The 27451-nt window shown below is 47.6% G+C and overlaps 1 protein-coding gene across 1 annotated transcript; it reads right to left on the bottom strand.

Moving 5' to 3' along the window:
• Positions 1–239: 239 nt before the first annotated feature.
• On the bottom strand, positions 240–7430 carry LOC308056134 (uncharacterized protein). The gene is made up of 2 exons (XM_080371047.1): positions 1254–7430; positions 240–1142 (listed from the first exon to the last, which is right to left on the bottom strand). The coding sequence occupies exons 1-2, from the start codon at positions 2051–2053 to the stop codon at positions 770–772; spliced, it is 1173 nt and encodes a 390-aa protein (XP_080227173.1). The 5' UTR covers positions 2054–7430; the 3' UTR covers positions 240–769.
• Between the last annotated feature and the right edge of the window lie 20021 nt (positions 7431–27451).

Below are 27451 nucleotides of genomic sequence, written 5' to 3'. Positions count from 1 at the left end.
TTGCCCCTAACTTCTCCTCAGGCTACCTTCAGAGCTGGCAAAGCTTCAGTCATTCATTCGTAGTCTTCCGGCAGTAGGAGGGTAAGGCCTGAAGCAAGTGATTTCCTAAGGACTGCAGCACAACGATGGGCTGTAAGCCAGACTTCTCTCTCAACCAAGCAAAGATGCTCTGAAGGGGCTGATGAACTCCCGTGACAGAAATGAAGAGATGTTGACAAAGGATCATACTAGAGTGGATCTGAAAGGAGATAGGAAGCTCAGCTTGCAAAACGAGACATGAGAATCGTTTGCCCCACAAGAATTTTGGTGTCACTTTAGCACTGCTTCATGGTGGTGAGGTGTTCCCAGGAGGAGAGCTTTGTCAGACCCCCATTTCCGCACGCCTCCTTCAAGTGCTGAGAGTCCTCTGGCCGTAGGTGTGCAGACCATTGTGCCCGGCTCCGGGAGAAAGCCCCTGGAAGACCTCTTCTGCACATCCAGAGTGGGGGGACCCCTACTTGCTGTCCCCATGCACACACTCCAGAGCAGTGTCCAGGGCTCCATATATGCTCCTTCTGCTGAGACAGAGCTTGGAATGGCCCCCGCAGCACTAGGGCTGTGCAGGGGAACCAGGGGCTGCCAGCTGAGACCAGGGGGAATGCCCACAGTGGGGTGTGGGGTGAAAGGGAAAAGTCACCAGGAGAAGAGGCAGAAAGCAGCGCCCAGAGGCTGTGCCAGGGAAACAGGAATTTATTTCCAACTCCTTGACCCAGGAGGGGCCGGAGCCTGTCTAGCGCCGCGGGCGGAGCTGCATCTTGCAGGGCTGGGGAGAGTCCTGGGTGCCAGCAGCCCTCCTCTTTCTGGGGCGACGGGTTCCCCTGGGCAAGCGTTCCGTGTCCCGGACGGGAGAAGAGGGGTTGTGGCGGCTGCCCTGGGCAGAGGGACCAGCCACCACCGGTGCGTGCCCCGGCTCCTCCTGGGGCTGCTCCTGCTCTGCAGGGTCGGGTGCAGATGGGGGACATCCAGGACCCTTGCGGAGGGCGTCGTCGGATGTGTCGGCTTCCTCCTCGCCGTGGGAGCCTGCAGGGCTGCTGGAGGAGGCCAGGCTGGAGTTGGGAGTCCCCTCGTGGGATGTGGTGTGGCTGGAGCTGGAGGAGCTGAAGCTGGAAGGGCTAGAGCTGGAGGAGCTGGAGCTGGAGCTGGAGGAGCTGGAGCTTGAGGGGATGGAGTGGAAGGAGCTGGAGCTGGAGGAGCTGGATCTTGAGGGGCTGGACCTGGAGGAGCTGGAGCTGGCCACAGGGCTGTTGTCCTCATCCCCCACAGCAAGCGACTGCAGTAGCCTCTGGGCCTCCTCACTGCACTGCTCCGCAATGATATTGATGATGCCCTGGACCAGCCGTGCCGTGTGTTCCCCAAGGTGCTCCTGCATTATCTGGACCATGACCTCCCTGCATGGACCATAGGCGCAGAGGCAGTGCAGGATGGTGCTCTCTGCACTCTTTGCCAGCCACCACTGGGCCCCAAACACTGCTGCCAGCTCCTGGCGCAGCCAGGGCAGCACGGGATCCAGGAGTTGCTCTCGCCTTTGGAAAAGTCCTGCCCAGTCTTCGAGCAGGAGGCCGCCCACAGGCTCTGTCCCCTCAGCTCCCTGCTCAGCTGGGGATGGCGTGCGCTCTGGAGAGGACAAAGGGGGTGCCACGGGGTGATGGGGCCTGATGTCAGCGAGGTCGTTGGGAGCTTCGACTGCCGGGTTGATGGCATCCTGTGACTCGTTGCGGGCTCTGAAGACACACAGTAGATGGTCGTCTTCTGCCCGCTCAGAAAACTTGACAGCCTCGATCATTCCTCTGCAAAGGGGGCACAACTGGTTTCGCCTTGCCCAGCGCATGATGCAGCCCAGGCAGAACTGGTGGTTACAGGGTAAAGCATAAGCGATGGCATATTCAACACTGAAGCAGACGGGGCAGCTCCACTCTGTTGCCATGGCCGTGTTTGTGGCAGGCTGGGGAGGGCTGAGGCTGAGGAGCTGCTCCCCCTCGCTGACGTCACACGCTGCAGAATGGAGAGAGGCCATGGTCACTCGCCGCCTCAGGGAAGGGAGGGGAGGAAGAAATGCCCAGGCCCGTCAAGGAGGATGCCCTCCCAGCTCCCCAAGCCACATTGCCCACCCCACGGCCACCCCGGGGGACGGTTCCCCGCACAGCTCACCTGCGCTGCTGCAAGCACAGCCCGCGGTGCCCGGCTGCCTGATCCAGGCAGGGCCGGGGAAACACAGGCGATGGCTCTGGGATGGACAGCGAGAGCTGCCGGCGGCAGCCCCCGAAGCACCACCCAGCACCAGGAGAAGCCTCAGGCCTCGTAGGCACGCTCGGCAGGAGGCCAGGCACGAGCCAGACTGGCCCAGGCTCTGCTGGCGCCCGAAGATAAGCGGTGAGGGACGTGAGGTCACAAGGCCATCACTCGCTGATGCCACTATCTGTTGCTAGGTGATGTCAGCTTCCACCACGCGGTGATGTCACAGTGGGCCTTCTCACAGAGAGAAAAGCAAATACCATTTCTTGTTTTCATCTTCTGTGTTCCTGTGTTGCTCCAGCTTGGACCCCTGCAACCTGTGCCCATGGCTTTGTGTCATGTCCCCGCTCCTGACGCCCCACACAGGTCTCCTGCGAGAGGGAGCGTGGTGGGACCAGTCAGCGTGGCCTGCCCACAGCTGGGTAACGCCTCCCGCAGCTGGCTGCCTTTCCCTGTGCAGTGCCAGGATCTGCAGGGAGGAGCTGGGCGCTCGGTGGGCAGCCCCGCGCCAAAGTCTCCCAGCCTGCTGGGTTGTGCCCCCACCCACAGGGAGAAGCCTAAAGGGGCACTTTGCTCCAGCCCCATCCACTCCCGCTGGCACTCGCCCACAGTGCCGGGTCCCTCTCTGCTTCCCACATTTGCCACGCTTCTGGTCGCCGGTGCTCCTGGCCAGCTGTGGCGTTGGTGGTCCCCAAAAGCACCAGCAAGGAGCCCGATGCGCTCTGTGCCGCAAGGAGTTGTAGTCGCTGCCCCAACGGAGCACGGTAGAAGGGGCGCAGACACTCTGCTCACGACCCTAGGGAGCCAGGACGTATTGGCGTGTGGGCCGTGCTGTCCCACCATCCCTTCTTGCCTGTGCCTTTCATGGTCACCTCTAGTCGTTGGTCTAAGCAGTTCTGTTTTGTTTTGGAAGAGCGTTGCCCGTTGGGTTTAAGTTTGGCTTCGTGAGAGTGAAGGGTGCGGTGTAAGTCGGCCACACGGCTCTGCCCATGACAATCTCCTGAGGTGGCAGCCCGCCTCTCCTCCTCGCAATGCTTCTCGTCTACACCAACGGGAGAGGCAAACGCACGCAGACGTTCCAGGCCAGTGTGCTCTGCACCAACGTTTTGCCAGTTTGGTTTTAAAGTCGGAGAGTTTCCTCTCTGCAGCTCCACTGGACTGGGGGTGGACGGGCACACGGACACTTTGGTTCTCTTTTGCCGGCACTGCTTGCCCTGTGAAATGGGTGCCCTTGTTGCTGCCCAGTGGTAGGGGAAGACTAAAGCCAAGCAGGAGTTCTCTCTGCAATTTGTTCTTGCCACGGCTGTTTCATCTGCATGTTTAGAGGGACAGGCCTCCATCCAGAGAACCTTCCCTAAAATGACAACGTTATACTCACAATGACAGCATGGAGGTATGTGAATCAAGGAAATCTGCACCTTTACAAAGGCTCCCCACGGTTCCGGTGTGTAGCTATACTTGCCTCCTCCTTCTGTCTTCCATCACATTGTAGAAGAGTTGTCCTAACTATAGGAAGACGCAAGGATTTGAAGGGTACTGCGCTAGCAAGCTTTGGTCGTTGACACCTTCGTTGCTGCCAAAGGAAGGCCCCTTCTCGATTCTTCAAGCTACAGAAGTATTTGAGGAACTAAAAGCGCATCAGAACTATACAGATCCTCAATTTATGCGGACTGTTTCAGCGGACAAAAATGCCGTTTGAAGTTGCTTAACTTTCCCAGTTCAGCTGCATCTTCAGGCACACCACCATTTTAATGGCTTAGCTGTCAGGTCATTGACTTCCTTAAAGCCTTCCATGGCTCTCATTGCGTTCCAAAATCCTGTTGAGAATGGGCAGGTGCCAGAGAAAGAGGCGCACAAGCAAAATTTTGAGCAAAACCATGAAAAAGGGGGAGCAAAGATATCCTGCCACGGAGCTGCAGTCGTGCCCCCCTGTGCTGGAGTGGGCCACTGGCTGGGTACCCGAGCAAGGGCAGGTCTCCCTGTTCTTCTTCTCGCTGCTCGAAGCTCCCAAAGCTGCTTTGCGTGCTGTTTGCAAGGAGCTGTAAATGAGTGCAGCCAGGCCCACGGAGGGGTGTTGCCTGCCTCCTGGGGCTGCTGTAGTACAGTCAGTGGGAAGTGACCAAGTGAAGCATGGCTTGAAAGTGGGCTGGGACAGAGGAGGGGCTGTGCGTTTAAGCTGTGGGAGGAGAGTTTCCCTACCTGCCCGTTACCATCTTCTGAGGAATACCTCCCAGGGAGAAATCCCTGGGCACGTGTCAGGAGTCTGAACAAGCCCGCTTCCTTCAGCCTTCAGTACCTAGTCTCAGGCAGCGCTGACCGAGCAGGTAGTTTAAGTAGAGCCCGGACAGTGACTGTGACACTTCTTCTCCAATACATGAGTATGTCAGATGCGAGCACTGAAGAACTGGTGCTGACAGCAGGTGTTGAACATGAGAAGTGTTAGAATCAGGGGAACTCATGGGAGTATTTTTTCTTTGACGGGTCAGTCCCTTTCACGCTGGTTTCTTCACTGATATGAGAAAATACAGGGAACACCCTAAAACTCTGCTGCAGACAGAAGCTGCAATGATAACAGAAGCATTAACAACCTAGAAAGAGCAAAGGGTAGGAACTCGGCCCGCTTACCACTTTGATCATGGACAGTTAGTACTTATGCATGCGAGCTCAACGATAATGTAAATAAGGACCCTTCTGATGAGGACATGCTAACTGCTATAAAGAAAACAAACTGCAAAAGACTTCAAGGACACTAGGGTAAAACAGTTGTGGTACTAGGAGATGGTGACCTGCTACTCAAATGGCCCCCTCCACAAAGAGGGTGGATCCCTCCATCAGGGAACATGCTGGCATAGATTAAAACCAGCCCAGTGCACAAGTGTTAGTTTGACATTTTTAGATTGGACAATAAGGAAGGGCTAATCGTTATCTAACAGATGTTGTATACTTGAACAAAAGTTAGATCCCGGATGACATATAAAGAACTCTAGTAGATAACAGAAACCAAACAACAAAGACTGCTATTGTATGCAAAGATAAACAGGCACTTTAGGCAACTGCCCAAGAAAGTGAACAGTACATCTTGAGGCGTCAGAGGGATTGGATCATGATAATGAATTTTTGGAAACCTTATGTATATGCACGACTTTGTATAATAAACATGTCACTTGTTGAAACGGTGTGCGAGTCAGGAGGAGTGATCCCCCTTGCACCTGGCACTGCAATAAACATACCTGCTTTATAACTCCCTGCACGTTGTAGAGTTCAATTCCGCATGTCACCACGGCTTCTGAAGACGCCTGCAGCTGAGCTCTGCAGGCACACATGGACCTCCCCCCCGCCATAGGCCCAGGCACCTGCAGCAGCACAAACATCCACTCACCTTGGAGAACTTTCTGCTTTGTCACATGTGGTGGGGTGCAGAGGCAAGTGCTGGAGATGGCAAAATTGTAGCTCACGCCTGCTCCTTTTATTGACTCCAACAGAACTCACACTCGATAGGTCTTTTTCCAAAGAGCAGCCTAAACTTATTTTTTCATCATTTTGTCCATTTACTCTTTTTCAGGCTTTTTGCAATTTCTGTATGTAGTCCTTTCCGTCCTTTGGCGTTCCGCCCTCTTCCTTTCTTTGCACCTTCCCCTCGCTGATCGCCAGCTGAGCCCTTTATAGATCTTTCAGGGTCTTTTTTTCCTGTCCCTTCTCCCTGCCGCTGGTGGCCTGTGGGTTTGTGGCAGTGTAATGACGGAGAACGTCCACCAGGGGGTGCAGAGAGAGCGTCTTTCTGCTACCGGCTGCAGCAGCTGCCGCGTTACCTGGCACCAGGAATCACAGCGGCGTCCTGCTTTGGAGAGGTCCCGTTTCCTCTCTCCCAGAAAAGAGGGTTTCGAACAAAACCACTCTTTTCTAACACAGATTCCTTCCTCCTTTGGCTCTGTCTTGGCGTTCAGAGAAGCTCATCCCAGTGTTTACCTCGTGAGAAATACTTGGCCAGCTTTCTGCCTGTGTCTCTTGAGATGCTTTGGTTTAGGAGAGTGGTGACCCGAAACCAAGAGGAAGGGACACGCTCTGACAGAGGAAGGACTTCCTTAGTGTCGTCCCCTGTTTACACATGAGCCCATCCTCGCCCTCCCTCAGTGCACTGAACTGCGTGGGAAAACACTTCTTGCTGTGTTTCAGGAAATCCAGGAATGATACGCTTCAGCATAAGCAACACCTAAGAGTCAGAGCTTCTTCCACAGCTCTCTCGATTCTGCTTTGCTGGCTGAGGAACGGATGGATGCTCCAGCTTCAACATCTCTGTCCCACAGAGCAGTTCAGGTGTCAACACGAATGCGCACATGCCTCATCACAGTGATCGTGCTGGGAGGTGCTGGTCGTGCTGAGGAGAAATGTTGGACAAGGAGAAGTGTGTGCCATTAAACGCAACCCTCTCACTTTGAGAATGTCTCCAGGCACTGTTCCAAAAGCAGATCAGGGTTTTGAGAAGCTTGCACGTGTAAAGTGCCCCAGGTAACCTCCCCATCCCTGGAACTGGATGTTGCTTAAGCTGAGTAAAGAAAACCTGCACCCACCCAAAACATGGCTTAGGGGTATATTTGCACAACGAACTACTTCCCTTTCCCCGCTGTGTGCCACGCACAGGGCTGCCACTTGCACCACCATCCTCCCATCACAGTGGTACATGACAACCTCCTGACCCTGTTATTTGCCTAGAAGAGGCTGACGGGTGGGGTAGTAGTAGTACATTGAACAGCAGACAGCAGTCGAGTGGTAAACAGCAGATCTGAGAAACTTGAGGAGTCACCCCAACATAACAGACCAAACAAGAAATCTTGAAACACTCTGTTCCTGAGGAGACTTCTCCAGTTGCTCCTGTCTTGGCCACCACCACCATCTCCTCTCTAGAGCAGCTGCCACAACAGGGGCACAAACTCAGGAAGCATTGGCATCACTGGCTGGTGGAATAAATCACCCCCTGTTTCCAGCCAGCAGGACATCACTGATTCCATACTCTTAATTTCTTCCCAATACACTTCCAGCTCACAACGAGTGCCTTTGCCAAACCTCCCCTCCCAGAGGGGAGTGGGAGAAGCGGAAAGGTTCTGGCAACGGCAAAATATTCCAAAGTGTATTAAGCTGTGAATGCTATTTAATTGCACAAAGTCCAAATAAGACTTTTTTGGGACTACAAAATGTCTCATCCATCTAAAATGGATCTTTTGATACGATTTGTCTTATAAACAATGTGAATGCTAGGGTGGTACACTCCAGGTAGGACCAAGGAACATCTCAGAAGATCAGGATCTCAGTAAAGGGGTTCTGTGCTCCCGTGCTTTTCTCTTGGTTACACAGCAGAGGGAGGAATGAGGCCCATAATGTGATGAGCATGCCTTTCCCTCATCTGTGAGAAACCACTCTCAAAATAGAAAAATCAGTTTGTTAAGGACAGAACATTCTTCCACCGTACCACATAGAGCCCATGAAAACGGAGGGCAAAATCAAACATGTGAGGCAGAATAGATGTGTCCTAAGTGTGTGGCACATCTGAGTCACTGGCAGTTCACTAAGCTGCTGGGTTTGGGAAATTTTGTTCCTGCAGAGGTGTGCCTTAGGCAATGGTTTAGTTGCATGTTGCGTGACCGTTCTGATGCTGAGAGAGTGTAACTAGTAAAGGACTTGTGGTCTGCAAGAATTTCTTCTTTTACTCCGATGCTGTTAGGATTTCCTCGTGTTTCACCGCTGAGGAAATTGGTAACTACAAATTTGTCTGAATTCATCTGTACAAAGGCATTGAACACAGCCTTTTGTACACAGGGACCCAGTAGATACACTCAGCTATTGGCAGGTATCGCCAGCATGATGCAGCAGGAGTAGTCCTAGGGCAGTTTTCCATTCCTGTCCTGATTTCAGCTGGGATAGGGTTGATTTTCTTCTTAGTAGCTGGAGAGTGTTGTGTTTTGGATTTGGTTTGAGAACAATGTTGATAGGACACTGATGATTCTAGTTCTTGCTAAGTAATGTTTATACTAAGTCAAGGACTTTTCAGTTCCTTGGGCCCTGCCAGTGAGCGGGCTGGAGGGGCACAGGAAATTGGGAGGGGGCACGGCCAGGGCAGGTGACCTGAACTAGCCAAACAGCTATTCCATACCATATGACGTCATGCTGATTATATAAACCGGGGGGAGAAGAAAGAAGGTGGGCACATGTGGCGTTATGGCGTTTGTCTTACCGAGTAACCGTTACACGTGGTGGAGCCCGGCTTCCCTGGGGATGGCCGAGCACCTGCCTGCCCGTGGGGAGTGGCGAATGGATTCCTTGCTTTGCTTTGCTTGCGTGCGCGGCTTTTGCTTTACCTGTTAAATTGTTCTTATCTCAACCCTTGAGCTTTACATTCCTTTCCGATTCTCCTCCCTGTTCCTTTGGCTGAGGGGGACTGGGCGAGTGTCTGTGTGGTGCTCAGTTGCCAGCCAGGGTTAAACCACGACACACCGGAAGAAAAGTTTATGCTTGGAGTGTTGCCAAAGTGCAAAACTGACATAGAAGTTTATGAAAATAATTTCTTGTGTCTCAATGGAAGCTCCATCTTCTTAGTGTGGTATGTTAGTCAAGACATCAGCTGAGACAATGTACGATGAGGTAATCCTGGTTTCAAACAATAAGGTTGAAACTAGGATGAACAGTCAGGGGAAACAGAGTGAACTTAATGGAAGTAGGACAAAAGAGCTGTGCTGACCAGAACAAATTTTTTGTGTCCAAAACTATTTCCAGACAAAATCACCATTAGAAGTTCAAACATGAAGAAAAACTTGTAAACGGAAAATATGGTGAAGTAGACTTACCCCAGCACAAACAAGGGAACTACTTCTGAATGTTTCACTTTATGTTAGCCGTTACACATTTTTGTTATAAAGCCACTCCACAGTACCTACAACAACATTTGTAAAGGAAGAAAGTACTGCATTTGAAACCATCTAAGCAAGATACTTTAGCAATGTCAAATTCTGATTACTATTAGTAAATAGGAAGCATATAAAGTCAATTCTTACAAAATATTTAGTTTCATGATCATTGAACAATTAAATCAATGACCAGAACCAATCTCCAAACTCCTTGTTTTTCATATGTAATTATCCTTCATGAATCTGCAATGACAAAAATTTCAATAATGCAGTTCCTTATTATCTGCACTGATAAGATTGTATTAGGATTAGCCTTCAGGGCTCTACTGCAGGCTCCACCAGAAGACCAGCATGTTGGACCGAGACTTGGGCCAGGGTCATGAATGCAGAGCTCAGCCCAAAGACGCTTAGTTCTAGTTCCAGCCAGAATAAATTACTTTGGAGCAACTCTGAGTTCAGGATACCTGGGGCCACGCGGCTCCCCGACCTGCATGCTCTGTGGGGACAGTCCGTCTGACACAGTACGTGATGGTGCGCTGCCCTGGAGCCCAGTGCTGGCAGGGGACCAGCATCGCCCCGCAGGTTGTGCAGGGGCTGGACACCAGCAGCACGGGGGACAAGGGCAGCTCCTGGGAAAGAAGGTATTCTGCTCCGCAGTGACAGGGGTGAAGACCCATGGCAGGTCATGCCCCTGTGGACCCTGAATAACGCCCACGAAGAAAAACACCTTTCTCATGATAAATCAAGATTGTTCTTGTCGCATACACACTGTAGCAACTACAGCCCTTGGTAAAGCAATGCAAGTGGTAGAGGGGCAGCACTGAGCAGAGCCCATGGGACTTGCCAGGGTGTTGACCGTGTCAGGAATTCTCTACACAGAAGCAAAACCAGGAGTCCCAGGGCTGCCCTAGCCCTGTCCTGCTGAGTGCTGCATCAGGAGCTTCAAGTGGTGGTGTCCCTTTCTACGAATTTATCATGTTTCCTGTGGCTCAGCTAAGCAGGATCTCTCCACGGACACAAAGCCCTCTCCTGCATCTCCCCTACCACGTTCCAGGGTCTTCAGCCTGGGCAAACACACCACAGAAGTTGTGGCAGGACCCTCTCCACACTACCCGCGATGGTCGGTGAGGACCATCCGCCAACATGCACACGCTTTGAGACCGTCTGCGTGAAATTCCCTGAGTGGTGATCTCAGGCTCCAGTGGTCTATTTTAAACACAGTATTTCTTATGAATGGAAAAGACAAAGAGGAGGTAAATTCAGAACAGTTTGCACTGTGTGCCCGTTCACACGCGTGGCTGGAGTTAAGCTAGGAAGGTATGCTGGGATTAGTTCCAGTCTGTGAAAATACCTTGCATTGTCTCACATCTTTCCTTTGGCAATCATCTCACTGGTCTTTTTCCAACCCTGCACAGTGTGGCCCAAGCCAGACAGCAGATCAGAGAAGGCAGAAAGGAATAGCTGGGGATTTTTTCCTCGCCTCTTGTCATTTATCTACCTGGACATGGATAAACAGGTATATTCGCTAGTGGGCATATGGTTCTCTTCTGAAGGACACAGGTGCTTCTGCAGAATCTTTTCTTTCTTTTTTTGCCCCTTCCTTCCCAGGAGAAGGAGTATTAGAAAATCCAGGTCCCAACTTGGATGTTAGAACAGAACAGATGTGCTCTTTTCTTCTACATTTCCCCAGGTGACTCCTTGAGGACTTTTTGTTCTCATGTAGCTACCAACGTTGACTTGGAGAGTTGCTAAGTGCTGTGAATCAACCACATAATGGGAAACATTTAGCATTTAGAGGCATTCGTAAATCCTTGGTTTTTACTGGTACACGTCCCAAGGTTACGTTCACTGACTCAAGGAAATGTTACAGACTGTCACTCGGAGCATTCAACAGAGAACTAACTTCTACTTCATATTTGCAGTACGATTGGTTACACATGCTCTTACGGCTCCTGCCTAATGTGTTGACCTTGAAGGGTGAAATTCTGCTCAAATGTCATTCTGAGTGGTATCCTAAGAAAACAGCATCTCTCACATAACAGATAAACTTGTGAGTGAATTCATCTTTGCCATGGCTGGTTGAAACCCAGCAGTCCTCTTGAGCAGTGCAGAGCCAGTGCTGTGTTGGCCCGCTGCACAGGAGGCACCTGCTTCTCTCATCTCCCTCAGAAAGGGGCTGACAGTGTAGTGCCGGGGACCATGGCCAGGGCAGCCCTGGCTGGCTGGAGCGCTGTTGCCTGCGGCTGGATACAGCAATGGAAAACCCATCCTGGAGATCCTAGAAGCAGTCCTCAAGATCCTGGGCTTTGCCTAGTGGGACTAAAACCTGTGAAAAACAAAGCAAATGCCTAGCTGCAAAGTCCAAGTAGATGGAGGGAAAAATCTGGGACCCAGAGTTATTCCGTGGTCTGATCCTGGCCGCACCTGGCTGTCACACTCAGCCAGGTAGGGCTGGTGCAGGACACTTGTGAGGACAACAGTAAGGGTTTTTGTGATTCACTTAGCTGCCCTGTGCTGTTGGCACTGAAAGGAGCAGGTGAAGGACAGGCTACTCTTCCCACAAGAACAGCATACTTAGCTATTTTTAAAAGAGAATACGTCCCTTTGGTCCCCAGTCAGGCGGCTGTTGATCATGTTCCTTGTTGCATGGCAACCCCCCTTCTTTCCTGTCACGGCAAACTTCTTTAAGTGGTCTGTGTGAAGCTCCATGACTTTGTGCTGCCCTTCTGTGGACCTCCCATTCCAAAACATTCCTAGCCCTGAAAAAAAAAAAAAAAAAAAATAGTAATGATAGTAGTAATAGTAATAGTAATAATAAAATCCAGCCAGCCATGTTTCCTGGGATACGCCACAAAGGAAATGAGCTATTTGATGACACGTGAAGAGAAGGAAAAAAAGAAAGAAGGATGTTAATACACAGAGAGGACGAAACCACAGAGGACGCATTCTCTGTCAGAGCCAGGCTCCTAGTATTTGGTGAGTGATTCAGCTGGCTCAGCAAATTCAGAAAGACACTGTGGAGCAAAGGCTTCAGCCAGGCTTTCAAGGGCAAAACTGCCACAATGGCATGCAATGCCGAAACATCCTTCCTAAATCATGTAGATAAGATCTTATGTCTCCGTCATTCAGAGATGATACGCACCTCCAGGTATCTCCCTCAGCATCTGCGAGGGGTGCTACTCCCACGGCACGCATGTGCCTGCAGAGAAAGCTGGTCTGAACTGGCACCACTGGATGAGCACTCAGCCTGTCAGTACAGACAGCAGCAAGGCCACAGCCACCCTCTCTTTTATTGCTTGCCTTGCCCTAGCAGCTGTCGATACATTCTGGGAGCAGGCATGCCCAGTATTCTGCATCCATACCAAACAAGCCTCTCTTCTTGTTTACTTTGGCAGCTCAATGACATTCTGCAGAGGCTTTCTCAGAAGTGCCGTTAGATCCATCAAGTAATATGGTCAGGCGGGTAATCGCAGGGATGTTGTGCTAACCTTGGAGAGGCATCTAGAATCCTTAAAATTAGGTGCTTCCACTGGTAGGCTATACATCTGCCATTCATCATAACATGTGAAGATCTGGAGCAGTTGCGATCTCTTTGTCAATGTGGGTGCAAATCTAGGTGAGGTCCATTGAAGCCAGTATTCCAATAGTATGAGGTTTATGTCAGAGGGTACAAGGTTGATATGTTTGTGGCAGATTCTCACCAAGCACAAAGAAGCGAGTATTTTCCCTTTGTCCCATTTCTCATTTCACTGGGGTCTAGTCTAACGATGTTCTAACGATACAAAGTCTAAAAGTGCTTCCAATTGCAACTCTGAGTGCTCCCATGCCTCCAACCCACCCCCACCCCCACCCCCCACCCCCCTTCTTTCTGTCTTCCTCACTGTCTGGTTTTGTGCCATTTTTCACTGTGTTTTTTGAGCACGCTCCAGAGAAAAAACACTCGGAAGAGCAAAGTTCCTTGTGGACATCATAACCTCTGTTTTTTCTCATTTATCTGGTTTTGAAACAGTTCTCCCTTGGGGAAAGGTTTTTCTCTTCATAAGTGCTGTGGCCAATATATATGAAAATGATAACTGACTTCACGTATGTAACTCCGGTGACGAGGAAGAAACTGGATCAAATTTCAAGTCTAGTATGACTTGAGTGACATCACCAGCATTTACTGCTGTGATCTGAATGAGGACCAAAGATTCTGTCACCACTGAGCAAAGCAAAAGGATTTCTCTGTTACCAAAGACACCTTTGATAGCGTTTAGCTATAGGGTTTCAACATGTTACCCATGCTGCTGACAGCTGGACAGTGCATATCCTGCCTTGCTCTCCTCCAGCATCTCCTAATACCGTTTCAACGGGCATTCCTGGTTTAGGACCTTGATTTCATATATGTATAGGTTGTGGCTTTATAGAAGCCCCTTTTGGGTAAATGTTTGAAAGCTGGTGGGAATCCCCAGGAAACCACAGATAAAAAGTGATGGCTCTGAGACTTCTACAGCTGCAGTGACAACAGATAAGTACACTCCATAAGTCATTTTCCATTTCTGTCCTTCGGTCTTCCTGTAATACGCCTTCTCTACATTCTTGCAATTAATAGGCAGAAGATAGCTTTCTCTACAGATGACATGTTTTGTAAATTACTTCAGTCCCCTCTTGTAGTTTTAGTCCCTGACACACGTTTCTCCCTTAGAAACACTCTCCTTCACAGTACATATTTGCATCTTTTCTGTGTAAGTTGTAAGGCAGCCCTTAGCATAAGTGGGAATGGATCGCTTTGCCTTATACGTTGCCTATACACACATGCAAGTGTGTATAACACTTATAAGGGATATCTACCTCCTCTGTGTCAGAAGACAGCATCTGCAGTCCACAAAATACTGAACATGCCAAAAGAGCTGGGAGTTGTGAGATTTCCATCAAAGGGCATCAGATCAGCCAGTTCCAGGAGGCAGGAAATTCAGCTGGAGCGGATACCTGCAATGGGTCTATTTCAGTCAGAGACAAGCCTCCCATAAAACCCCAGAGCTGGCCACCGAAATGGGACAGAGTCCCAGCCTCGAGCAGAGATCTGCATCCAAACTTTACCTCTAGTTCCACCATGGCAAATTGTGTTATATTTTTTATATCTTTTGACAGAGAAAGACTTCTCAGTGATCTTCCCTTCAGGCATGGATTTTTCTTTCTCTCTCTTTTTTTTTTTTTTTTTTTTTTTTTTTTTTTTTTTTTTTTTCCCCAGAGGGTAACTAGGACAAACCCAGGAAAAAACTTTATTATTTCATTCATGTTGGACTAGGACAAACCCAGGAAAAAACTTTATTATTTCATTCATGTTGGGGTTCATCCCGTTGAAAAATTGAGAAGATTATGCTGCTTCTCTTGCATCACTTTACAGCATGGGATTTTTTTAACAGGTCTTTCACACCTACAGTATGGCCTGGCTCTGCCTGCCTTTGAATTTCCGTTACACGGGTGCCGTGCAGTAGGGCTCCAACACAGCCTTGAGATTCCCCCACATGGTGAATTATAGAATCATAAAATCAGTTGGTTGGAAAAGACCTTTAAAATCATCAGGTCCAGCTGTTAAGCCAGGACTGCCAAGTCCATCACTAAACCGTGTCGCTAAGCATCGTATCTACGTGGTTTTTGAAAACTTCTAAGGATGGTTATTCCACCACTTCCCTAGGCAGCCTGTTCCAATGCTTGGCCACCTTTTCAGTGAAGACATTTTTGCCAACAGCCAATCGAAATCACCCCTAGTGCAACCTGAGGCCTTTCCCTCTTGTCCCATTGCTTGTTACCGGGGAGAAGAGACCAGCCCCCAGCTGCCTACAACTTCCTTTCAGGTAGTTATAGAGAGCAATAAGATGTCTCCTGAGCCTCCTTTTCTCCAGACTAAACAACGCCAGTTCCCTCAGCTGTCCCTCATAAGACTTGTGCTCCAGACCCTTCACCAGCTTCGTTGCCCTTCTCCGGACATGCTCCAGCACCTCAGTGTTTTTCTTGTAGTGAGGGGCCCAAACTGAACACAGTATTCAAGGTGAACTGGATGACAGGGCAGCAGCCATGTGGGAAAGGAAGGGGATCTCTGTTTTTTGTAAGCTTAAGAGAAATGGAAAATGAAGACTTTAGTAGAGTGAGCTATGGTTTGCGCTGTTTGCATGCTTTGATAAATGCATCTTCATCCTGAGTACCTAGAGGTGGCCTGGATGATACCTGGTGGTTCCAGGTGATACCTGGAAACCGGGTATCAGTTACCTCCCCAGTAAAGGTTCCTTTGCTTTTATTTGCAAGCTGAGCTTTAGTTGCAACTGAACTATATGTTGAAAACGATTGTTGGCTTGGACAGGTCCTATCACGCTGGTCTTCTCAGGAAGAAGACACACTGCTTGGCTGTGGAAGTTGCATGTGCCTGGAGTGCTGCACACGGGGAGAAGATGATGTCTCTGACATACAAGGGTGAAGATACAGATCTAAAGGGACAGCAGCAGGACAAGAGCAAAGCAGAGCGAGTAAAATTTCCTCAGTGGTGGAGGAAAGTGTAAATCTGGGGGAAGCAAGTGAACCGGACTTCTTAGCACAGAGAGAACAAGGAGGCTACGTGCCATGGACATTTCTTGGCACACAGGATGGGGCTTGCAGTAATGAGTATTTCTCAGCATAGCAAAAGGTGCATTTCATTTGGCACGCATTCAGTATTAGTGCTCTGAATTGAGCTCACTGGCACTTGGGAGGGATGAAACAACTTGAACTTTTCAGCTATGAGCGAACTTCTCTAACAGTAGCTCTTTCTGCAGGAAGACAATTGAACTGCACTGCCAATGAGAGGTTTTCTATGAACCGAGGAAACTTAACAGCAGTGACAGTTGTTACTGCTGCAGGGCAAAAGTAAAGAAGATTTGAAGAAGGAAATGAGTTTGTAGGTTTTAGGCAACCATTGCCTAATTTTGTGTCCAAGACCCTTGAATTTTGTCACAAAGTGAGCAGTGCTTGCTGTTCTTACTGAGCCAGACAGGTTGATTCGAGTCCTTCAACTTAGCAAAGCTGTGCACGGCTCATTCCGTTAAAATGCAGTCTGACCACCACTCACTCCAGATCAGCATTCATCATCACTCATTCCAGATCATCACTCCTAATGTTCTGGTGGTTTAAAATCAGCCTGTCAAATCATAAAATTTGAAAAGCAGCAGAATATCAAGGGTTTGGACTTAAGAGATCCCTGAACGAAGGTACGTGGCTGATGATTCTCATCTGTGGAAAACAAAGGGTCTTAAGTTGTTCTAGTGCTTGCCACAGCAAAACACCCCTGGAAAACAGTGTAATCTTCCACAGCTTAAACAAAGCCGTTTGTCTTCAAAGAGTTTTTTTACCAGCAGGTTACCGTCAGAGAAAACCCAAGAGGAGGAAAACATTCCCATTCGCCATCAGCATCCCACAGGAGTCTTGCTGCCGTTTTCTGCAGCACTTTGTGGACTCTGGACACTGAGTATCTTTCAAAGCAGGGTGCTGAAATGGATTACAGGCCTTTGAAGTTGTTCCTTGGGATGTGTGATGCATACAGCTCATGTGAATTTCTTGTCTTTCTCTGGAGTTCTGAGTAATGGCCTGCTCTTGAATCTAGTTATTAAATCCGAGAAGACAAGACTTCCATTGAACTTCGCACACAGTGGAACTGCCAGTGCACAGGAGCAAAAGCACCATATCACGGTGGTCCAGGCATCTGGAGTCAACTGTCTGCACAGGCGGCTGTCTCCACAACTGACTCAGCCGGTGTCACAGTTGAGACCTCTGGAGACACTGTGATATGGACAGATACAGGTCTGGAAAGAATACAGGTGCCATCTTTGGAAAACGAAAAGGCACAGGCTAATTCTGGCATTTCACTTTGTGCTGTATGTTGTAAACTCGCCAGCAAACAGGTCTTGTGTATCCTGAAGCAGATTACTGCGATTTTCTAATCTAGCTGTAATACTTATGGAGGTATTTTAGAGATAATTTTCTCTTGTCAGTGTTGTACAACATATAGTTGTACAACTATCCCAAAATACTGTAGCGGTGAGGTGCTGGAAACAGAATTCTATAGGTAGAGATATTTCCAAATTAACAGCTGATTAGGGATCCCATATTTTGTAGTGACACCCATAAAATCAAGTGAAAAGAAAAAAGTAGATTTTCATTCCCTTTGCCCTTCAACAGAAGTGGAAAGTGTCCCTGACCATGGCAAGGGATTTGGAACCAGACGATCTTTAACGTCCCTTCCAACCCAAACCACTCTGTGATTCTCTGATTCTTTGAAGATACGCTAGGTCAGAAGTTCCTGTGCTTTTTGTTCATTCTGCTAGGAAAAAAAAAACCCAAACCAAACCAAAACAGAAATTTAGGAAGTCTGCAAGTTTTCATATGGAGATATGGTAAAATCCTACTGCTTGTGGGAGTCTGATCCTTGACTGAAGATTTCTTTTGCAAGAACTTCCCCTTTCAAGGTGGAAGCTCTTCAATGCCCCTCTCCAGACTGTCACATCCCCTACGTACCAACAACTCTGCTGCTCTTCTCTTTTCTGCTGTTTGAGCCCCTGGAGTTTCCATAGGGATTGATGGGTCAGCCAAGCAAAGCACATTATTTACAGCATTATCAAGGATACTATCTTCTTAAACGATGGGAAGAAGAGTGATATCATAAAACGTATGTGACACCACCACCACCACCCAAAGCAGGCAAAGAAACTGCACAAGATCTTGTTTTTCTCTTGAATGCTGAGCAGAAAAAAAGTTCTGCATGGCTGTAGTTAACAAGTTCAGAGAGGTTCAAGTTCCATTGCTTTGTGGACTAGACTTCCATTCTTTGTCTATGATGACTAGACATGCCATCTCCATTGTCTGAAAACAAATAATGGCTTTTAAAACTACTGTGATGAGCAAGTAGGTTCACCTCAACTTCTGCCTCATGGCAGCAGTGATATATATTAAACCCGTACAATAGGGTCCTGGCTCCCATTCTGGCCTCTAGAGAAGTGGGTTTGGTTTGGCCCCAGCACAAAACAAACAATGGAGTCATCCTGGAGCAATTTTCACAAGAATATCCACCTGTGAGAAATGACTCTTTTCAAATCACATTGAACAGGAGTAACAAGGGCTAATATTCCAGCCAACACTTTTTCTCAAATGAAATTAGGATAGAGGTGGCTAGGATTTTCTTCTGCCGGTCTCTACTCATTAAGCTAAAATTTGCTGAGCAGCTATTTGACATCGCAGTGATGTGTACCTTTGAAACACAAAATGTTTTAAAATATATTAACATATCCATTAACATTAATATTTGAGTATGTATAAAAATATATGGAAACATACATTAAATACTTTTGTTTCTTGTTGAAGAAGTGACTCCCATTTTTGCCATTTGTATGAATTTCTTCTGTCTGAATAGAGGTGAGAAATGTCAGTCCGAATCCAGCTTTATTAGACTCATACTTTTTCAAGAAACGTAAAACCACATATATATTTAATTGAACCATTAGAAGCTCAGGGAAGAGTTCCAGTAGGTAGCAGAAGGTAGAATTCTGCTGACTGAAGAAACAATGTTTCATTTTGCAGAGTTTCTGGAGCCAAAAGTGCTTTCCAGCCTTTCTCCTGAGGTGGCATTACACTGGTAAAGCCACTCTGCCACACCTCTCGGTCTCTCGCTCCTCCCAAGTGAAATCAAACTCAAGACAAAGTATTATGCTCAAGAAAGTGCAGGACAATTCTGATGTGCATTTAGTGATTTAAGTCAACGTGTTTAAACGGGACACTTTTCCATGGGCAGTTTCATTAACAGGTAGCTTGACGCCTGCCAGACTCAGCTCTTTTCTATGGGGGAAAATGTCTCAAAGCTGCTTTTCTCCAGACTCCCGTTGCCCTGCGTTAAATGAGAACAGTCCCCTCTGGACACTGCTGAAGAGAAGTCCTTGTGCACGGGGAGCTTGTGCCAGAGCAACCCTTGCTTACTCCCACACCAGTAGTGCGGACAGGGTATATTGAGTAGGGTGGACTTGGAGGTGGCAGATCCCTTTCACAGCGGTTGCTGAGCCTTCAACCTTTTTCTTCTAATGGGACAGAAGGGGGTCAGATTTTGAACATTTCACCCTTCAGTCTGATTCAATTAAAAGTCAGTTTTCATTTCAGATGCAGCTTATGCGCTTGCTGAAAAACTTGGTCAAAGTTGATAAAATTCCATAAAGTATTTCTTTTTTGAGAAAAGGTGATAGACTGATGCATATGCCTTTCACATCAGACCCAGTTGCCTCAGAGTTGACAGCATTTACTGCCAGCAGCTGGAATGAGCAGTCCTCAGATTACAGCTGCTCTGGGAGGATGAATACGGAGAAGAGATTGCTCATACGCTGGAGCTCTTAGCCCCGAGCAATCAACACCTTGACCTGCTGCCAGAAATGGACAACACAGGGAGCAAATATGCTCTTAAAAAAGTATTTGGCAGAAGGGATGCTCCGGTGCTTCCTGGTGCAAACCCAGGTAGAACAAACCTCGGTAGTTCATACTGGATTCAGACAAGGATGTAGACCACCACGGTGACTCTTCCAAGCCCAGGCAGACGGAGATCAGAGAAGGTACTGCAATTAGCTGCTGCCAGACAGCAGTGCAGCTCCCCTGGTGCTGCCCGTCTGTCAGCAGTTTCCCAAAGGAAGGCCCAGAAAGGGCTTCAGACCCTCTTTCTGGATGCATTTCCCTGCCACCCAGCATTATTGGAAAGTAGCTTGCTTTTGCTTCACAGTCAGATGTCTCTGACTCAGGATCTTGCTGGTGTCAGGGTTAAATGCTGTCCTCTGGGCTTGCTTTTCTTACACAGCAGAAAATGCATGTGTGTTGCCGGGGTCCAGGGTGAAACCAATGTTTTCAGGCAACTTGGGACCAGCAGGTCTGTTTCACTTACCATGTGGTTCTGTATCCCAGGCACCCATGGATGGAAATGATTTTGCCAATCCTTCTTCATACTTCTTAGATCCCTTGAGCTTAGTGACACAATTACAGCTGTAAAGTGTGAATTGTTGGCGGTATTAGTAAAATATTAATTAAAAAAATATTTTTTTTAAAAAAGTAACCCTTTTTTTCATTCCCTCTAGGAAGAGTGATCTGCTATTCCTAGTGTACCCAAAGCTTGGCCTGAAATGTGGTCAGTCCCGAGCACACCCTTTCCCTTTCCGGGGACAGGTGGCATCATTCTCTCAAGGCCCGGGTCAGCGTGATAATATCAGTGGTGGTATATCAGTCATTACTGTAACACACAGTCAAAAGCAGCAGAACTAGGAGCCAACAAGGAAGAGCAGGAGTGAGCTACTTCTTTCTCTTTCTTTTGCTCTCCCTTCCTCCTTCCTCCTTCTGCTCAAAGGAAAAACAGAAGGGCAGTGTTGTGCCAGAAAGGCCTGTTGGGTTACATCTGGGACTCTGTCAAAAAAGCAAGGCTTTGAGGCTCTTGATGACGCACTTCCTAAACTGATGATGGTTCCTTTATCAGCTGCAGGGCGATTGCGTGTCACTGTGGCTCCTTACTCTCCTTTGATCTTCTTTGCTCTGGAGCCCAGCCTTCATTCATGTCTGGGTTAGGTGTGTAGCATCAGTTCATCATTTTCCATCTTCACAGCTTTTGGATGGTGCAGAATTTTATCCAAGTCAGGACAGGTGGTAAAAGACACTTTCTGAACATGAGGATGACGCCCTAACAGAATTTTAGCTCCTTCTGCAAAGCATGGGTTCCCTTTTGCCATATTTGACCTGTGCATGTGTGCCACCTTGAAGCCTGTGCCCTTCCCGTATCCTCCAGTCAAGTCCTGCCCCTAAACAGTTGAAAACAGAAGTTCATGGTGGAAAGATCTGGGAAACGTTAACTGATTTTGAATTCTGGTTTGAAAAAGTTCTAAGAGAAACTTTGTAATGCAAGAGGTAAGTCTGTTCAACCATACATGGTGCAACGGTCAACCTTTTTTTCTTTTCTTTTTTTTTTTTTTTTTTTTTATTCATAGTGGTACAGTGAAGAGTAGAATGGCTTCTTAGTAACGCTGCAGTGACAAGTAATGTTTTCCACAGCTTCTGCTGAAATGGAGAGGGGTCTCTCCGCTGGTGTCCCAGGTCTTGAAACCCTTACTGAAGCCCGGATGTGATCCACAGTTTGCCTGCAGGATTCACCCTCAATGGGACAATGGCAGAGCGTAATTGCTTTGTGTGACATTCACTCTGGCACCTTCTCCATTGCTGTCAAAAATGAGTGGCATCACTTCCCTTGCAAATACTAAAGTTTTATGCATTTAAAACCTGGCATTGCTATTCACTACCTTAAATCTTGGCCCATCCATTTTGCAGATTGTTTTTACAGATATGGAAAAGAAGTGTGGTGGGTTTTTTGTTTCATTTCCTATCCATACAGCTATGCATAAAAAGGAAAGGAGAGAAATGGTTTACTGGTTTGAGATGCTTTACTTGTAGCCTTAGAATTCAAAAGAAGTTTTGCAGCCACCCACAAGCCCGCATGACAAACTCCACAATACAGGAAACAATGGCATCCCTTTGGGGCGCCTTATCCTTTGAAGGCTTCAGGTAGGTGACAAATGAAGACATGAGATTTTCCTCTGACTTCCTAGGCTGATGGCTTCCTCAAAGTAAGCAATAAGTGTCTCTGAATTTCTTAGTCCTGCCATGTTTACTGCTGTTGCCATTGATCTTGGGTACACAGTGACAAAGATGGGCATTGGAGCGGAGATTTGGAAGGCATTCAGTAAAGACCTAGATGGTGCGCCCCTGGGAGCCAGTGGTAAAATGAAAACTTTGCCATTTGCTATAATGTCAGCACCGAAAGTATCCAAAAATCTCACTTGAAAAACCCTCGTGTCAAATTCTGTCCTGAGTTACCCACAGTGACTGCCGTCAGAGCAAATGCTGGCCACTAGCACAGGACAAATGCTGTACAAGCTGTTCTTTGTGTTCCTGTTCAGTTGTCCAGCACCCTACACGCTCATCATCCTGTTACAACACTGCTTCCCAGCATGGTGCAGAGCATTTTACTCAAGGAATGAAAACAGCTGTGAAAATGAGCTAATGAAAATGTAGGAGGCACTACCCAAAGAGCTGTTGTATCTCAGAAAGTGTGTGAGACATGAATCTCTAGATGCTAGTGCCTGTGCTTAAATGGCTCTCATTCCCACTGGGAGACTACTTGCATGTGATTTCTAAGTCTCCGTCTCACTGACCAAGAAAAACAACCATACGTGGAGTTGGAGTGTTAGGCAATGGCTCTACAAGGTTCAGGTGCAGTGAGATGGTGCAGAGTGAACAAAATCTAACTCTCAAACGTAACTTAGAGTATAGGGTTATGTGATGTATCTTATTTCCACCTTAATTCTGCAAGGGTGTATTTCTGTATGGCTTTGGGGCAGCTTTTGCTGCAGGGGTAGTCAAGGAGTATTTTGCAGGAGGCTCTTCTGCAGCGGTGCAACTGTGGCTGCATCTCTGTTTTTTTCCTGAGATCCCTGGTCGTTGCTTTAAATGGCTTTTTGTTTTCATTAGTGATTCAGAATGGATTTTTGCAGACAACCATCTTTATTTGCATGTAAAGAAATGTATCCATGTACAGAAAAAAGTATTCTTTGGTCCCTTTTCCAAATCAATTTTTTTCAATATTTCAGTGAGCAGAAACAATGGCATCTCCTCACCAATGGGCAATCACACATCACATATGGCAAACGGTGAATGGAAATATTTCATTCATTGCAATGGAAACTGCACTAGGTCAGCATGGCCAAAGGCTGCAAAGTAGTCGGAAGCTTCAATTAGTTCACAAGCTGCACGTGGAGCTGTGCTTAATGAATAAATTAACACAACTTGGAGCTGTTCACGGGACAATGCAGAGACAGAAAAACTCGGATTGCTTGTGTAACGTGTCCATAACAGATAACTCAGCTCTCAGCTATTGCAAAACTTCTACATGATCTTCTTATGTTAGCTTCTAAGCAACAAGACTGAAATTCAGGCCATACTTTAAAATGCTGTTAGACTATCTCAGGTTTACATTACATATATACGTATACATATATTTATATACCCAGCAACAGATAGGAAAATGAGACACATTAGCACCCGTTGCTCTTCAATTTAACATAGCTCCATGGGAAAGCCGAATGTGCTCTTTCCCCTAGTTAAACTACTTTTCAACAAAGCTTTAATTATTTCTAAGATAGACAATGTACTGAGCAACTGCACTAAAATGAACTCTGCAGTTCCCCTTCCTTGCGTTTCCCGAGAGTTACATAACAGTCCAACTCAAACAATGATTTCCTGGCTTTAACCTACTTGGATCCTAACGCACCCATGTAAACTCTAATTCTGCAGTGGTGGTGTGTCTCAGAAGGGTATTTCAGATCACTACAAACGTGGCCACGCCATGTGATCAACATTGCAAGCACTAAAACGTCAGGGGTTTGAGTCTTTGTTACCAACACTCTTTGTACATCCGTCACTCTCCTCATGATGATCTTTGGGTAGGTGTTTGTTTTTCCACAAGGAAGACCAAGGATCTCATCCATTCAGCTCATCGCTATGACATGAGTTGAGCTGAACCGAGCTGAGAGGGTTGAAGAGAACAACACTGAGCAAAAGGCCAGGATGGTTTGGAAGTACGGTATAGGAAAGATGGATAGTAACGGTAGGAAGGCCTGGAATGCATGCCTCCAACTGTGTGTCCAAAGGACATTACTATTACTTTCTCTCTCCTCTGTGTGGGCATCCTTCAGCAAAACTGTGGATGTTTGCCTTGCATCAGCAGAGATAAACCAGAAGCAGGGTAAAGCAGTCAGACTGTGTCTGGCACCATAAGAAGCCCCACCAAATTGCACCCTCTCAGCAAAAAAAGAAACGGTATTAGGAGATGCTGGAGGAGAGCAAGGCAGAATATGCACTGTCCAGCTGTCAGCAGCATGGGTAACATGTTGAAACCCTATAGCTAAACGCTATCAAAGGTGTCTTTGGTAACAGAGAAATCCTTTTGCTTTGCTCAGTGGTGACAGAATCTTTGGTCCTCATTCAGATCACAGCAGTAAATGCTGGTGATGTCACTCAAGTCATACTAGACTTGACATTTGATCCAGTTTCTTCCTCGTCACCGGAGTTACATACGTGAAGTCAGTTATCATTTTCATATATATTGGCCACAGCACTTATGAAGAGAAAAACCTTTCCCCAAGGGAGAACTGTTTCAAAACCAGGTAAACGAGAAAAAACAGAGGTTATGATGTCCACAAGGAACTTTGCTCTTCCGAGTGTTTTTTCTCTGGAGCGTGCTCAAAAAACACAGTGAAAAATGGCACAAAACCAGACAGTGAGGGAGACAGAAAGAAGGGGGGTGGGGGTGGGTTGGAGGCATGGGAGCACTCAGAGTTGCAATTGGAAGCACTTTTAGACTTTGTATCGTTAGAACATCGTTAGACTAGTCCCCAGTGAAATGAGAAATGGGACAAAGGGAAAATACTCGCTTCTTTGTGCTTGGTGAGAATCTGCCACAAACATATCAACCTTGTACCCTCTGACATAAACCTCATACTATTGGAATACTGGCTTCAATGGACCTCACCTAGATTTGCACCCACATTGACAAAGAGATCGCAACTGCTCCAGATCTTCACATGTTATGATGAATGGCAGATGTATAGCCTACCAGTGGAAGCACCTAATTTTAAGGATTCTAGATGCCTCTCCAAGGTTAGCACAACATCCCTGCGATTACCCGCCTGACCATATTACTTGATGGATCTAACGGCACTTCTGAGAAAGCCTCTGCAGAATGTCATTGAGCTGCCAAAGTAAACAAGAAGAGAGGCTTGTTTGGTATGGATGCAGAATACTGGGCATGCCTGCTCCCAGAATGTATCGACAGCTGCTAGGGCAAGGCAAGCAATAAAAGAGAGGGTGGCTGTGGCCTTGCTGCTGTCTGTACTGACAGGCTGAGTGCTCATCCAGTGGTGCCAGTTCAGACCAGCTTTCTCTGCAGGCACATGCGTGCCGTGGGAGTAGCACCCCTCGCAGATGCTGAGGGAGATACCTGGAGGTGCGTATCATCTCTGAATGACGGAGACATAAGATCTTATCTACATGATTTAGGAAGGATGTTTCGGCATTGCATGCCATTGTGGCAGTTTTGCCCTTGAAAGCCTGGCTGAAGCCTTTGCTCCACAGTGTCTTTCTGAATTTGCTGAGCCAGCTGAATCACTCACCAAATACTAGGAGCCTGGCTCTGACAGAGAATGCATCCTCTGTGGTTTCGTCCTCTCTGTGTATTAACATCCTTCTTTCTTTTTTTCCTTCTCTTCACGTGTCATCAAATAGCTCATTTCCTTTGTGGCGTATCCCAGGAAACATGGCTGGCTGGATTTTATTATTACTATTACTATTACTACTATCATTACTATTTTTTTTTTTTTTTTTTTTTTTCAGGGCTAGGAATGTTTTGGAATGGGAGGTCCACAGAAGGGCAGCACAAAGTCATGGAGCTTCACACAGACCACTTAAAGAAGTTTGCCGTGACAGGAAAGAAGGGGGGTTGCCATGCAACAAGGAACATGATCAACAGCCGCCTGACTGGGGACCAAAGGGACGTATTCTCTTTTAAAAATAGCTAAGTATGCTGTTCTTGTGGGAAGAGTAGCCTGTCCTTCACCTGCTCCTTTCAGTGCCAACAGCACAGGGCAGCTAAGTGAATCACAAAAACCCTTACTGTTGTCCTCACAAGTGTCCTGCACCAGCCCTACCTGGCTGAGTGTGACAGCCAGGTGCGGCCAGGATCAGACCACGGAATAACTCTGGGTCCCAGATTTTTCCCTCCATCTACTTGAGTTTGCAGCTAGGCATTTGCTTTGTTTTTCACAGGTTTTAGTCCCACTAGGCAAAGCCCAGGATCTCGAGGACTGCTTCTAGGATCTCCAGGATGGGTTTTCCATTGCTGTATCCAGCCGCAGGCAACAGCGCTCCAGCCAGCCAGGGCTGCCCTGGCCATGGTCCCCGGCACTACACTGTCAGCCCCTTTCTGAGGGAGATGAGAGAAGCAGGTGCCTCCTGTGCAGCGGGCCAACACAGCACTGGCTCTGCACTGCTCAAGAGGACTGCTGGGTTTCAACCAGCCATGGCAAAGATGAATTCACTCACAAGTTTATCTGTTATGTGAGAGATGCTGTTTTCTTAGGATACCACTCAGAATGACATTTGAGCAGAATTTCACCCTTCAAGGTCAACACATTAGGCAGGAGCCGTAAGAGCATGTGTAACCAATCGTACTGCAAATATGAAGTAGAAGTTAGTTCTCTGTTGAATGCTCCGAGTGACAGTCTGTAACATTTCCTTGAGTCAGTGAACGTAACCTTGGGATGTGTACCAGTAAAAACCAAGGATTTACGAATGCCTCTAAATGCTAAATGTTTCCCATTATGTGGTTGATTCACAGCACTTAGCAACTCTCCAAGTCAACGTTGGTAGCTACATGAGAACAAAAAGTCCTCAAGGAGTCACCTGGGGAAATGTAGAAGAAAAGAGCACATCTGTTCTGTTCTAACATCCAAGTTGGGACCTGGATTTTCTAATACTCCTTCTCCTGGGAAGGAAGGGGCAAAAAAAGAAAGAAAAGATTCTGCAGAAGCACCTGTGTCCTTCAGAAGAGAACCATATGCCCACTAGCGAATATACCTGTTTATCCATGTCCAGGTAGATAAATGACAAGAGGCGAGGAAAAAATCCCCAGCTATTCCTTTCTGCCTTCTCTGATCTGCTGTCTGGCTTGGGCCACACTGTGCAGGGTTGGAAAAAGACCAGCGAGATGATTGCCAAAGGAAAGATGTGAGACAATGCAAGGTATTTTCACAGACTGGAACTAATCCCAGCATACCTTCCTAGCTTAACTCCAGCCACGCGTGTGAACGGGCACACAGTGCAAACTGTTCTGAATTTACCTCCTCTTTGTCTTTTCCATTCATAAGAAATACTGTGTTTAAAATAGACCACTGGAGCCTGAGATCACCACTCAGGGAATTTCACGCAGACGGTCTCAAAGCGTGTGCATGTTGGCGGATGGTCCTCACCGACCATCGCGGGTAGTGTGGAGAGGGTCCTTGCCACAACTTCTGTGGTGTGTTTGCCCAGGCTGAAGACCCTGGAACGTGGTAGGGGAGATGCAGGAGAGGGCTTTGTGTCCGTGGAGAGATCCTGCTTAGCTGAGCCACAGGAAACATGATAAATTCGTAGAAAGGGACACCACCACTTGAAGCTCC

This window comes from Falco punctatus, assembly GCF_963210335.1.
Source record: "Falco punctatus genome assembly, chromosome: Z".
Classification (NCBI taxonomy): Eukaryota; Metazoa; Chordata; class Aves; order Falconiformes; family Falconidae; genus Falco; species Falco punctatus.
The sequence above is the reverse complement of the archived record's forward strand: the minus strand, read 5'-3'. Positions and strand labels throughout refer to the sequence as shown.

What these genes read in the sequence shown, in the direction of transcription:
- LOC308056134 (XM_080371047.1), bottom strand. Translation starts at nt 2,053, where the DNA reads ATGGCCTCTCTCCATTCTGCAGCGTGTGACGTCAGCGAGGGGGAGCAG. An exon ending in GCCAGCTCCAGCTCCTCCAG is followed by an intron (nt 1,143 to 1,253) that starts GTCCAGCCCCTC and finishes TAGCCCTTCCAG; the next exon opens with CTTCAGCTCCTCCAGCTCCA.